Source organism: Ruditapes philippinarum, unplaced genomic scaffold (genome assembly GCF_026571515.1).
Source record: "Ruditapes philippinarum isolate M1 unplaced genomic scaffold, ASM2657151v2 ctg468_1_1_1_1, whole genome shotgun sequence".
NCBI classification, from domain to species: domain Eukaryota; kingdom Metazoa; phylum Mollusca; class Bivalvia; order Venerida; family Veneridae; genus Ruditapes; species Ruditapes philippinarum.
In genome coordinates, this window is record NW_026857880.1 from 36,566 (window position 1) to 50,001 (window position 13,436).

Consider the following 13,436-nt stretch of genomic DNA (forward strand, 5'->3'; position numbering starts at 1 on the left):
TGTTAATTAAAAATATTTTTCTTTTGATCTGATGCCTTACCTTTACTTGATAAAGGATACACGCTAGTTTAGTCTTATTCCACGAAACTTTGGAATCTGACCATTTTATTTCTTCCTAAAAAATTAAAATGTACTTATGACTGAGAAATTCAATAATTAACATAATTATTTGAATTTTAACAAATACAATTATACATATTTTGTAGTCAAATTTTTAATATTTTGATAACGAATTCTTAAAAAAAATTTATTCTAGGAATTACGATTGTAGAGCACAACCAATGACAGTCATTATTAGTCGATCAATGGATATATTGTACTGGAGAGAGTTTCAACTTATTTAAAATCTGATACACTTGTCAAGTGATCATTAAGTTTAGATATAGAAAGTCCTTAAAAAATACCTGGCCTTCCATTTCATGCATGCATTGCATGATCAATAAAACGACGCAGTTTGACAAAAAAACCTCAATATTTTCAGCCTTTATTTGCATTCTAACTTTGGGCATGGAGTGTGATTAAAAATCTTTCAGAAAAAGGAAACTGATTTTTTTATAGGGAAATGAATGATTAAAATTAAAATATGTGGAATATCGCCGGAATTTTCGTTTGCTTAGCTTCAATTTTGTACGGTGTTGGCGGTATTAATTTTCTTAATGGTAAATACAGGAATGTTAATATTGTTATCCAAAACACTGTTGCCGAGAACGAGGTTCTAATTGAACGAATTAAGGTAATAACATAATAAAAATTATATTAGTTGTGTATTAATGTAAATGTTGTTAGATAAAAAAAAGGTAATAATTATATGTTAATACGAGTATTAGTTTAATATAAATGTTGTTTAATGAAAAGAAAAGTAAAACATTGAACTAAAAGTAAATTACTTAAATATTAATCAAACCGCGTGGACGAAAAGGTATAATTTCAACAATACCTCTTTTGAAACTGAATGAGAAGTTAAAAAGAAAGCGGAATACTGCACTACATTGATAGCTGATTATATTAAATATGTTTCCTTTTAAACATTTTGTATATGAAAGATAATAAAATGCCTCTTAATGTCTATGTATATATCTTTTTTGAATAATTTAAATTCTCTTTCTCATAAATAATTTCAAATTTAGCAGAAATAAAACTACATAAAAGATTATTTATACTTTAATCAAACTTAGAAATCGTTAACAGAAACGTGTCAAGTGAAAATAGTTAGGCCGTTCTTTGCTTTGCTTTTCATTTAGCTTACTTTCTTTTCAATGATTTTGCAAAATTTCAAAAAAAAAAATCTTCTTCTATTTGATCTTATGCCTAGCCTTTGCTGAATAAAGGGTATGCTATTTTAGTGTTATTTCACGAAACTTTAGAGGATGATTTAAAAAATAAACGAACGAAGGTAAATCAGAACTGTGTATAAGTTACTTGCGCTTAAATTGACCTGAAATAACAAAAAGTCAAATTCAGTTTACTCGACAGCGAAATCTGTGACCCTTATTTTTTTTTCACAGAAATTGCTTATGCTATCATATTCTACAATCATGCAAAGATTGAATGTAACCCATTTTGCAACTTTCAATCGGCCATATCTCTATAAGTGACCTCAGCATATGTCTTTGATACTAAACTTTTGAGCTAATATTTCCAATATACAGCTGCCATACATAATATTGATTTTAAGTTTATTAAAACCATTGATATTATGGTTACCAAAGTGGTAGCGAGAAACCCTTATTTTTATGTATGACTTCAGCAAATTTTTACCAACGCATCTCAGCTCCTTTTCGAAGCGACACGGTACCAAGTGTCTTTTGGACAAATTAACATTATTATACCCAATACATGGAGCTCGAAACCAGAATATCAGGAGATACCCGCTCTGTCCGAGTTAGACTCTTACATCACCGTCGATGATGGAAAGGTTAAAATGCCTCATACTAAACGCAAGAGAAAGAAGTGCGGCTCATCTGGGCGTTATATCTTCTTACCGGAAAGCTTTTTATTGGAAGAAGGGAAAACAAAATATGGACACCATGGTAACTATGTACAATAAGGATACAGGTTTGCTTCTTTAAAAAATAAGCATGCGAGAGGTCTTTTTGCTGCTGTGGTTCGATAATATTTGGGAATGAATTACAATTATTTAATAGAATAGAATTTATTAAATATATTGAATATAGTATCATAATGAAAATTTGTTTTACACTTCATTTTTTAAAATGTTTTGAAAGATTATATGCCGGAGAAATTGACTTTTTTTCTTGGCTCAAAAAGGGATATCTGTTCAACAAAGGGAACTTGTATCATAGTTTGGGGACCTTTCTGTTGAAAATGTGTCAGAGTTAAATCATATACATATAAATGCACAGCGAGTTAAATGGAGTGCGGATATCAGTTACCCGCACTCCGGAGCATGTCCATTGATTGGCTCATTTTTGCTGGGGTTTACTTATAGTGACGGCAGAGAAAGGGAAAACGACAGAAATATCATATTCAGATGCTCGTTCATTGGTTCCTTTTTTCTGGTGTTTCATATTGTTACAACAGGGAACGTGTTTTATGTTTGACTATGATACAAAAGAGAAAGAACATCAAAACAGTCGGCAATCTCATTAATACATGGGGGCTACGCCCCTCATACAAATCAGATAGCCTCATGTTTCGATGCTCTTTTTATTACTAAATTTGAAATAAATGATATATATATAGTCATTTATATATATAAATATATATAAAATATATATAATATATATTTATTTTATGCTTTTCAGTGGATTACTGATTTATCCGTGAAAATTATATTTGATAATTTCACAGTGAAAATTATCAAAATATAATTTCACTTTTTTCAACGACGAAACTACTTTTTAAAGATTTTCCCCATGTGGTACCTCAATTTTATTTTTACTGATAATTCTGACAATATCAGACTGTTAAAAAAATAGCAAAGCTGAAATAGATAAATAACTTAAATGTTAAAAGTAATAAAGAGAGAAAACTTACTTCTATTCCTTCAAATTCCAATCACAAAATTTCGTCTCTAAATTTTTTTGTTTTGTTTTTACAGTCTGAAAAATACATTCCTTCCCCATGCTAAACTGCTCTTGATGACATTTGGGCATATTAAAGTATCCTACGAGCAATAACTGCCGTATGCTTTATGAAAAATTGAAAAGCATTGACAGCCATCACTCGTAAAATAAGTAAAACAACCCAGCGTTCCTTACAATGCCTTAGCAAGCTTCCAAGTTTTCCATTTTCCTAGCTCCTTTTCTGAATGTTTTCACTTCTGTCAACACTTATTTTTTGTCTGTTATAATCTTCAAATAAGTTTTCTTTCTTTTAAAAAGGTGTATGACTAACAAATCCAAATTATATCCTTCTGAATCTTACACAATTATTTTCCTCCCATGAAATACACAACTTTAAAAAATGGCTGCCGCTTACATTTTACAAAGCCAGGTCTAATATAAATTCGCAGTAAGTAACAGAAATATGGATGGATGGTTGGACTTTTTCTCCTACAAGAATTGTTTGTTTTTATTATTAAAACAAGCGATCATTCATATTTTTTTAATAAAATGAATAAATATCACCGTCATTTAACCTTGATTGGCGGACTTATTTTTCAGCTCAAGACTTCTTGTTTTTAATGAGAAATTCCCTCCAAATGGGGCTCTCAATGGGGGAAACAGATTTTAATATTAACGTTAAAATTATGGAAATTTCGTTTTAACTTGTTTTAAAGTATAAAATAAAAAGAAAATTTGTCTGTTTGTTGTGTAAGATGTAATTTTATTTCATCTCGTGAACTTTAAAAACAATATTCTCACTCGTGGCTACGCCACTCGTGAGAATACTGTTTTTAAAGCCCACTCGATGAAATAAAATTTCATCTTACACACAAACAAACAAATATCCTCTATATGATAACATCTCCTTTCGGTATAGACCGGAATATTATGGCTTGAGGGCAACTGTTTACGGCGGCAACGAGGCCCTGCGGACTGCAGTTACTCGAGAGCTAGATATTGATGTCTGTTACGTTTACAACTGTATTCATAATGGCAAAATGACGTCATCCTTAGAACGCAGGTTTAAAAAAAAGCGCATGGGAATAACGTCATTGAAAGCACGTGACTTGACAGGTTTTCCTAATACAGTAAACAGTAGATAATCCTGTTTGATATGCAACAAATAATTGTTGTCTTCAAATTATCATTAAGGAAACTAACGCTATAAATAACTGATTTTTTGAATACTTAAGCCCATTTATATCTGAAACATAGAGTTAGAGCATGTCAAATTTAGGCTTATGTACAGACAATGCTACATTTATTTATAACTTGTGTTTAAATTTAGACTTTTTCTCAGAATGAATTTTTCTAACGTATTATGCTATTTCATAAAGCAAACGTTGTGGTTCATGAGTGGGGTCATTTGAGATGGGGACTATGGGATGAATACGGAATAAAGAAAAATGGAAGATTTTACTTAAAAGATGGTGAATGGAAGCCTGTAGGGTAAGATCATTTCTATTGAACCAACGTATATCCCTTTTATGGGTATAAAACTGGTGAAAGATTTCGTACATCATTAGTATTTGCTTCAATCAAAGTGCATGCCAATAGCTAGGACATCACACGGCCTGTGCACATATAATAGACGAAAGGCAATTTCAACTACATTAAATCGTGATACTGCGAAAAACGATTGCCAAACCCCACAAAAAATTAATTATTGGATATATTTTAACTGTCTGTTTTGTTTTACATATCCAGATAAAAATGAGTTCAATATTTAAAGAAAATTTTAACATACAATCAAAATCTGGCTATATAAAATTTAATGCAATAATGGTTATTTATGTTCTTTTATTTATTATTCTCGAACAAATGCTTACAATTAATTATTCATATTACAAATGTTTGAAATAGATGCAGTGCGCAAATTACGGGTAAAGTTGGCAGAGGATCACAATGCACTCGAGGGATATCAAAATGTGACATTTCTAACACTGAAACAGTTATTAATGAAACTTGCAAGTTTTGCCCTGATGAATCACAACCAATATCCAACATGAGCTCCATAATGGCATTTAATTGGCTTGATGCGGTATGTGGTTACACCTTTTCGTGGCATGATGCCTTGATAAATGCTCTCAATCTCCACTAGTCTTTGGTTCTTTGCATTGTCTTTTACAACGTTATCAACCTAGATATGTCTGTACTTTAACGAAATGATGTTTCGTTTTCCCATTGTTCTTTTATCATTTTTTTCCCTAAATTCGTTACCAGGTAGACAAAAAAACTATCGTCATGTACCCTTTCTTTTTAAAAAGATAAAACATTGACCCTTTACAGGGCAAATAGGAGTTATGAATTCAATTTAAATACTAATATCACGAAATTACTGATTAAATCTGGTTGACATCTTTAGCCGATGCCTCAAGATGTCTTTTTTAGTTTGATCATTCAATAATATATTCCGGCCTTTGAAATAATAAGAATATCTTAACTAATTTTAAAAAGTTTTCTTAAGATTTGCATGTAACCGTACATGTGTATTTAAATATCCCACACTTTCCTTGAGGGAAATGTTCTATACTTCCATTGTATTTGCATGTCTCAGGTTGTTACTTTCTGTGATCGTGAGAATGACACAAGTGTTCCTGTTCACCAAAGACACAACAGTAATGGCAAGAGTAAACAAAATTTGAAATGTAAAGGCCGTAGTTCCTGGGAAGTAATGAGGGACCATGAAGACTTCAGATCAGGTCATCAAATTTATATACGTGCAGCTACAAATTGTTTTTTGTTGTTTTACAAAACTCTTTTAGGTTATAGCATAATACCGTTTTATTCTTATGAATGCATTGTAACCAAACAACATATCTACTCTGCGGTTAAAAGGAACTGAGGTTTTTGACATGACATGACTGGGAATATTTGCAGAGACTTGTGTATAATTTGATGTAGGTCTGGAAAAATTACCTGTGTGCAAAATTTTGATATCGTGCTCTCCCTTCCCCACCCCGTCTTTCCAAATTAATCATTTTTGTTATACAAAGTGACACAAAAATGAATAGTTTTGCATTTTGAGTAGATGTCTTATTTTCCTTTGTATACTTTTTCCATTTGAAATGATTTACTTGATCTATTTAAGAATTTCAAAGTTTACGTTTTAAGTCATTTGAACCCCAGTGGAGCTCCTTTAAATTTATCATTCTTGCTTTCAACGCTTCTATGAAATAATTTGAAATAATTTGCTCATCTATATTAAAAGTTCCCCGAACTGGGCAAGTTAAAAAATTTGTTCTCTTTTGTGGGGTTTCACTGGGAAAATTTCTTTTTTCCACACAAGGAAATTTAATTTTTTCACTCTTCATTAAAAGCTCCCATATGGAAAAACATGTTTAAAAAAAAAATATAAACCAAAAAACAAAAAGGGAAAAGGGGGTCATCCAAACAAAAATAAAAAAAATGAAAAATGTTTTGTTCAAGAAAAAATTTTAAATTTTTTTAAACCCAATTAATTAATTTTAGAACTCAACTATATTCCTTTAAAAAAAACTTTGTTTTAAAGGTTTAATTTAACATATTTTTATTTTTTTTTCAGAAAAAACCCTTTTTCCAACATTTAAAACAATTTTCCAACCTTTGGGCTGTTACAAGAAACTGTTGGGATATCGTGTTTTGTATTTGAAAGTTTTTGGAAATATGAAATTTTTTTTAAAATGAAATTTTTTCATTTCAAAATAAACCTTTCTTTTAATTTTTTTTTAAAAAAAACTAAAAAATTTAAAAAAACTTTTTCCCAAATTTTTTTTCAATTATTAAATTTTTTTAGGTTTTAAGACTAACCAAAAAAGGTACAAGAAGTTCGTAAAATTACCAAAGAAAAATAAACCCCACAAAAGTTGGCTTGGCATTTGGTTTTATTTTAAAACAAAAGCTGATCCCCTTTTAAAAAAACCCTGAAAGCCCAAATAAAGTCTCACAAGATAGAGATGATATGAAAATTGAAGTTAAATTGTCGCAAATGGTGGTACTTGTATTGGATGTGGGGTAACGACTGCTTTACGGTATGTTTTTTTAAAAACTCCCTTTTTCCCATATAAAATAAAAAAATAACCCGTTGAACCCAAATTAAAGCAGCTTTTTTTCGTCTGATTCAAAAAATTTTTAGGAAAAAGGGGCCTGTTTTTTTTACCAAAACCTTTACATTTAGAAAACTTGAAAATTTTAAAAAACCCTTCGGGGAATTGGGCTGTCCAAAACTTAAAACAGTGAGGATCAATTGCATAATTACAAGATGAAAAACAAAGGATAATTGAATGTCAATAAAGTTTTCTTTTAAGTCCAAGGGCAAATTTCAAGTCGGAAATTTTAAAATTTAGCTTTTTTTTCTTTTTTTAGGTTTTTTTTTTCACCTGATTTTAAACCCCAGAGAAATTAAATATCAATTTAATCTTTGTATCACTAAAATTGCTTATAGTTTTGGAAAAGAAATTTTAATACCCCAAAATGAACTTTTTAAGTTATTTTGACTTGTATCCAAAATGGTTTGCAAAATAAAAAATTTTTAAAAACTCTTTAAAAAGAGCTTTTTACTTGAAAAGATTTTATTTTCGATTTGTTACCTGTGTTAAAATGTGGAAACGGAAAACATAAGCAATTAAATTAGCTATATTTTATAATGTGTTATCATATTCTAAACTAGCTTCGAGTTTATAAACGCTTAACAAAAGCGCCTCGTACTCCGATGAAATGTCTAAAATTATTTTTTAAAATATTTGAATTGTCAATTTGACATTTTAAGAAAAATGATTTGCACATTATTTACTTTGTATAATATATACATAGCAATATTCGTTTAATTTAAAGAAACTATGGTAATTCTGAGATGAATGATGATAATAGATATTCGCGAAAACTCGGAAGTTAATGTCTTATATGAATGTATGACTTAAAGCTCGATATATTTACTGCTTAATAAATTATATTATCCGAAAAGCATCAGTGACAGCTTCGTGCATTTGTGAAATGTTTGCTGTATAACAGCTGCATAGTGTTATGCTAATTCAGCAACATTCTTCCAGAGAATTCCCCTCTTTGTTTTAACCGGATAAAGAAGCAATCTTCGACCATTGTTGTAAAAGGCATAAAAACTATTTCGTGTTTTTCATAATGTATGTACACGAGACAATAATTTTATCATATACCCGTATAATTTGCAAGCATATAATGCCCGCTGATTTCAATTTTTTAACATTACAACAATAAAGGCACTGGTGATCTTTAAAAAATATCAAGCATCATCAAGTTTAGTGCAGGTGATATACACAATTAGATTTGTAGTTGACAATTTGTTGAGCATACATTTATGTGGTTATTATAGTTGCTAACGACCAAACTTGGCGATCCTGCCGGATCAGAGATTATAGTGATATCAGATGGTCAAGATGGTTACGCAAGTATCCTCGATAGTGCAATACAAGATGCTGTTGACACAAGTGTAACTATACACAGTATTTCAGTATCACAAAATGCGGATACCCGAATGATATCGATGGCAATCCAGCAACAGGTGGCAGCCATATCTCTCTTATCTTGAGGTTGGAAACAATAAGCATTGCCTCAGCATTTACGGAAATAATTGTCCAAAGTTGCAGTAAACATCGTTTGCCACAGAAATCAGGTCAAACGGTTTAAAAGTAACAACAAAAAAAGGCTTGTTAAAAATTAATTTCAATTATTGATTTAACGAAACAGATCCAAGTAACTGACAACATTTGTATTGAACAAAGTAAAAGAATTTCTAAAATGCGTTAAAGACAATAAAATTTGAATATAAAGATAATATGTGTTTTTAATAAATTTCAATATTTGAAATTGGAAATTAAAACAGATTTTTAAAATTTGTAATTTTTGGATTAAACATTGGATAAAGCCAAAAAATCAACATAGTGGTCAATAAACTGAATAAAATAAATTTCGCCTTTTTTAAGATAATGGCAGAACAGTTAATACCGCTGGATTATCAAAATAACATACAGACAAGTTTTGATTATAGACAGGCAGCATAGGAAATAGGTACCTCTGTAAAGCGATATACTTCAAGGGCAGCTCCAAGCGTTTTCTGAAAGGTTTGATGTCACAAGTCCGGATGGAACTGTTTATACAAAACAAACTTCTGACGACAATGTTGTTTTGGACATACCTGGTACAGCCATTGTAAGAAACTTAACTTATAGTCGTTTACCATGAAAATACCATAAAACACAAAACATATAAAAAACCGAACTTTCTTGGTACTCTATGTAAAAATATCTGCGTCTATGGTATTTTATCATATTTGATATGTTTAATTAATTCAAATTTTATAATTTCCTTATATTTTTGCATATTAATGAAGCAAATGTATATGTATACATGAACTCGTCAATGTGAGTACACTTACGTCATGAGTACACTTACCGAAACATGACAGCTTTAATTAGGATCATATATTGCAGTGTTTTCTAGATCTAATTTTTAAATGCTTTGGCAAGACTTCAAAATAATCTATGCAAATAAATACAGTTTAACCTCGTCCGAGTATCTTTTTTAAAGATTCTTCTTTACATATTTCAAGTTGTTCAAACATCCATTTACTGTCACATACATCTATGCACGTTTTAGATCAGGATTAAGATGGTTAGGAACTTCCCTGATAAAACTAATTCATTTTGTCATGATAGGCCGGGCAATATAATGTTTCCATTGAATCAAGCACGTCATCTTTGGAGCTTTACGTTACATCTTTACCTACCGACGCGGAGGCTGTTCGTGTCTCTTCATGGATATCTCCAGTGGATTTTGACTTTTCCTCTGGTGAATTACCTGTTGTTGAAGCCGACGTAATGAAAGGAAGAGCGGCTGTTTTAAATGCGATTGTTACAGCACTTGTGGAAACATCAGCTACTAATGATTGTACAATTTCATTACTTGATGATGGGGCAGGTTCGATTTTATCATATTTTTAATGCTAAATTGTTATGTTAGTTGACCGTTGTGACAATTTGTCAATTAGCAATACAAAACGTCAATTAGCCATGTAAATAGAAACAAGTTTCTTTTATCACGAAACATGAAAAGCTTTGAATTTAAATACCAATCTGCGCCTAATAATGGAAGTGAACAATAATAGTAAAACATTCGACCGATGCGCAGGAAAATTATACCAATCTAACACGTACATGATATTAATTTAGAAAAACAATATTTCGTCACTTGGATGAGTTAGTTTTGTTCAATCCTTCAGATCCTGATGATACGTCTGATGATGGGGTATATGCCGGAGTAATTCCAGCATTCTGTATCGACAGAAATGGTCGTGTGAGTGCAAAGGTTTAATGTTAAAGGAAAGAAATGGCAGCAACTGTTGCCGGATGTCCCTTCAGTGGTGCAGGGACAGCCCCAGATTCCCAGGTTATTGTAACTACTCAGTTGTTTCATTTTGTTACTTAGTATTTCGAAGAAAAATATTAAAATAATTTCAAATTTTTGGATTACATAAATTCAAGTCAATTGTATTTTCTGTACTCTTTCCAGTTATGACTGATAATTTCTATTCAAGGGATGGCCCCCGCAGGTATTCAAATTAAATATTTTCCTTTGGGCTACTGCATTTTGGGAGAGAATGAATTGGACATAAAGTTTACAGGTACATTGGGTTGGTAAACCGCGTTACAGAATAATTGGTAATTTAACATATTGCAAGATGAAAGAGGAAACTTAGTAATGAATTCTAACAAAGACAACTTTCCAGCGCCAAAGTGTTGCAAATGGAAATCATTAGTCCAATTTAATTAAATGTTAGCCGGTTTGATGTTACTTTGCAACCAGGTCGTAATTAAAACAGAATGTTTCTATCAATAGATATATCTACAGAAAATACTCCTTATGGCGAAAGTAGAAACTTTACCATAACATGGACGGCAACCGGCGACGATGTTAACATTGGGCAAGGTGCACATTCACTAGAGTTTCTTGCTTAAATAATAGTAATGATAATATAACAGTTATATCATTATAATTATGGTAGTGATAGTAATCAGTATAAACGTTATTCTCGTTTTTGTCATCATCATAATTAAAATTTTATGTATCATTTTTGTTCTCATATTCGTGATAAATCATACTATTATTATCATTAAACATTTATTCACAGACAATTGTACATATCTCCATTTAAGTTATGTTATTTAAAAGATGTATTTCATAATTGGACCTGCCTTTTACTTTAAGCTATGGAATATGAGATAAGAATATCAAGCGACAATTAACATTTTGACAAACGATTTTTCCAATGCTGAATTGCTCAGTTGTTTCTAATACAAACTTCACACCGAAGGCTTCAGGTGTAACAGAGTTCCTAAGGATAGAAGTAAATGCAGAAGAGTCGTACACATCAACCAAATATTTCGCTATCAAGGGCAAAGGACGAGGCTGGAAACGTAGGTGATGTTTCAAATATCATTTTCGATACTTGTTGCCAATGGTTACCGAATAGCAATAGAAGGTGATATAGTTTACTCTCATAGTAACACAGACGACGAGGCTACAGAAGAGGCTGTGGTAGAAAAAGAGAAGAAGAAAAATCTCACTATACTTGCCGTTGGATTATCGTCTGCAGCAGCTGTAATTGTCATAGCAATAGTTTGCACTTACAGTGTGCGTTAAAAAAGCAAAAGCTAAGGAAATTGTACAAGGTACAAACGTCTCTTTTCAAATTGATATTACATTTTATGTTACAGCTATGTACATGTAAAGTTACAGAATGTAATTTAATGGCTTAAGTAGAGTTCCTTTTTTACAGCAATTTGTGTAGCAGCTTTCATTCGAACACATTATTTCTGTCTGCAAGTTTCAATACATTCGTATGTCGCTATTAACTTAGTCGAACGTTATCGAAACTTTACTTTTCAATAGTCATAATTCTTATATCAATATTCACAGACTGTGAATTCGGCAGCAGGACAAAAGGGCCCCCTCAATAGAAAAAACCCATTGAAAAAACCCTTTTTATCTGTCCCCCCCACGAACCCCTGTAAACGAAGAAGGTTTTCCCCGTCGTCACAACCCTTTAGACTATTTTCCGAAAAAAAACAAAAAATTTTTTGGGGCTGCCCTCGTTTTCTTCAGAGCCAATAAAAAATAACTCTCCCGGGAAAAACGGAAGCATTTGGAAAATTTTTAAGTCACCCGGGTTTGTTTTAAATTTTTTGACATGTTTTAAGGGGGAGAATAATTTTCCCTTGACGGGAAAACACCCCAGATGATGACAATGGAACTTAGTTCAGAAATTTATCACACATTTGGTAAATTTAAAGTGATACCCTGCTCACTTGTTGGGGAAAGCCAAAAAAAGAAAAGAGTCAGATGTTCTACCAGGAGAAATAAGTGAGGAAAGGCTATCTCCAAAAGGGGTTTTACAAAAAGAAAAGTAAAGAGGGTAATTTCCCAAACATGGGCCCCCAAAACTTTAAAAGTCAAAGGGGTTCATGGGGGACAATCAGCAGAAGGGGAAAAAATGGTAAATCCAATGGAAATAAAAGCGAGAATTTTTTTGCAGTGCTGATTTTCCTTTTCCGGGGAAAAAATTTCAGAACAGAGCTACAAGATGATCGGAACGGTGAATCAACTGAAAATTTTGCTGTAGCTGCTGAAACTCTAAGTTCACACGACACCGGCAAATCAAAACCGAAAAGATTCAAATTTGAACGACATCAAGAATATTTTGATGAAAGGTCCATGACAACTTCAAATTTGTCGCTCGGATTTCCAGTTTTTGATTCGGGCAGAATGAGCAAAGAAATAAGCAAGATGTATGAAGATGTGTGCCCCTAAAATGATGGATTTTCAAATTAAAGTGAATATTTTCAAAGATTTTATATGTTCCAAATGATTAATTTAAGGCGTATCTATCTTTCCAAAATGTACATTAATTTAGATCTCGTATGTTAGATTGAAATATACCTAAATCTTTCCTAATCGATCAACACAGTACAGCAGAAAACAAGCCAAAAGATACAATCGAAAAGGTCCGAAATGAAATGAAATTTTATTTTGAAAGACTAGTACAAAGTTTGAAAAAAAATAGAATTAAGCAAGATGTACTTGTATTAATATATGTAATATTTACGAATAGGAAAGTTGTGATTAGATATATCAACAATGGTACTTATACTGGTATTCAATATATGAATAAATCATTATCGCATGTCTAAAGAAAAATGTACTAAAATTCATAAAAAGCTGTACTTCAATAATTTTGCGGTATAACATTTCCATTACTATTTTCATTTTAACACATGTTTAAGTGATTTTATTAATTTCATAATAAAGTCTTTGAAAAAAAATTTAACTGATTGATACTGACAAACAACACTGCAGCAA

At 31.4% G+C, this 13,436-nt stretch overlaps 1 protein-coding gene and 1 long non-coding RNA gene across 2 annotated transcripts; both read left to right on the plus strand.

Annotated features, from left to right (window-relative positions):
- Positions 1-524: 524 nt before the first annotated feature.
- LOC132751359 (calcium-activated chloride channel regulator 1-like) lies at positions 525-10,391 on the plus strand. The gene is made up of 10 exons (XM_060741522.1): positions 525-733; positions 1,748-2,030; positions 4,406-4,517; positions 4,932-5,109; positions 5,626-5,770; positions 7,881-7,888; positions 8,395-8,524; positions 9,118-9,230; positions 9,737-9,998; positions 10,300-10,391. The coding sequence occupies exons 1-10, from the start codon at positions 584-586 to the stop codon at positions 10,389-10,391; spliced, it is 1,473 nt and encodes a 490-aa protein (XP_060597505.1). The 5' UTR covers positions 525-583.
- A 521-nt stretch (positions 10,392-10,912) lies between these two features.
- On the plus strand, positions 10,913-12,020 carry LOC132751367 (uncharacterized). The gene is made up of 3 exons (XR_009628674.1): positions 10,913-11,006; positions 11,286-11,749; positions 11,997-12,020. It is a non-coding gene; the product is annotated as an uncharacterized LOC132751367 (long non-coding RNA).
- The last annotated feature ends 1,416 nt before the right edge of the window (positions 12,021-13,436 follow it).

Bases quoted from the DNA above. Each gene is read 5' to 3' on its own strand.
- LOC132751359 (XM_060741522.1), top strand. From the start codon at position 584: ATGTGGAATATCGCCGGAATTTTCGTTTGCTTAGCTTCAATTTTGTAC. The intron at 734-1,747 runs GTAATAACATAA...GTATGACTTCAG, and splicing joins TTCTAATTGAACGAATTAAG to CAAATTTTTACCAACGCATC. The intron at 2,031-4,405 runs GTAACTATGTAC...TATTTCATAAAG, and splicing joins AACAAAATATGGACACCATG to CAAACGTTGTGGTTCATGAG.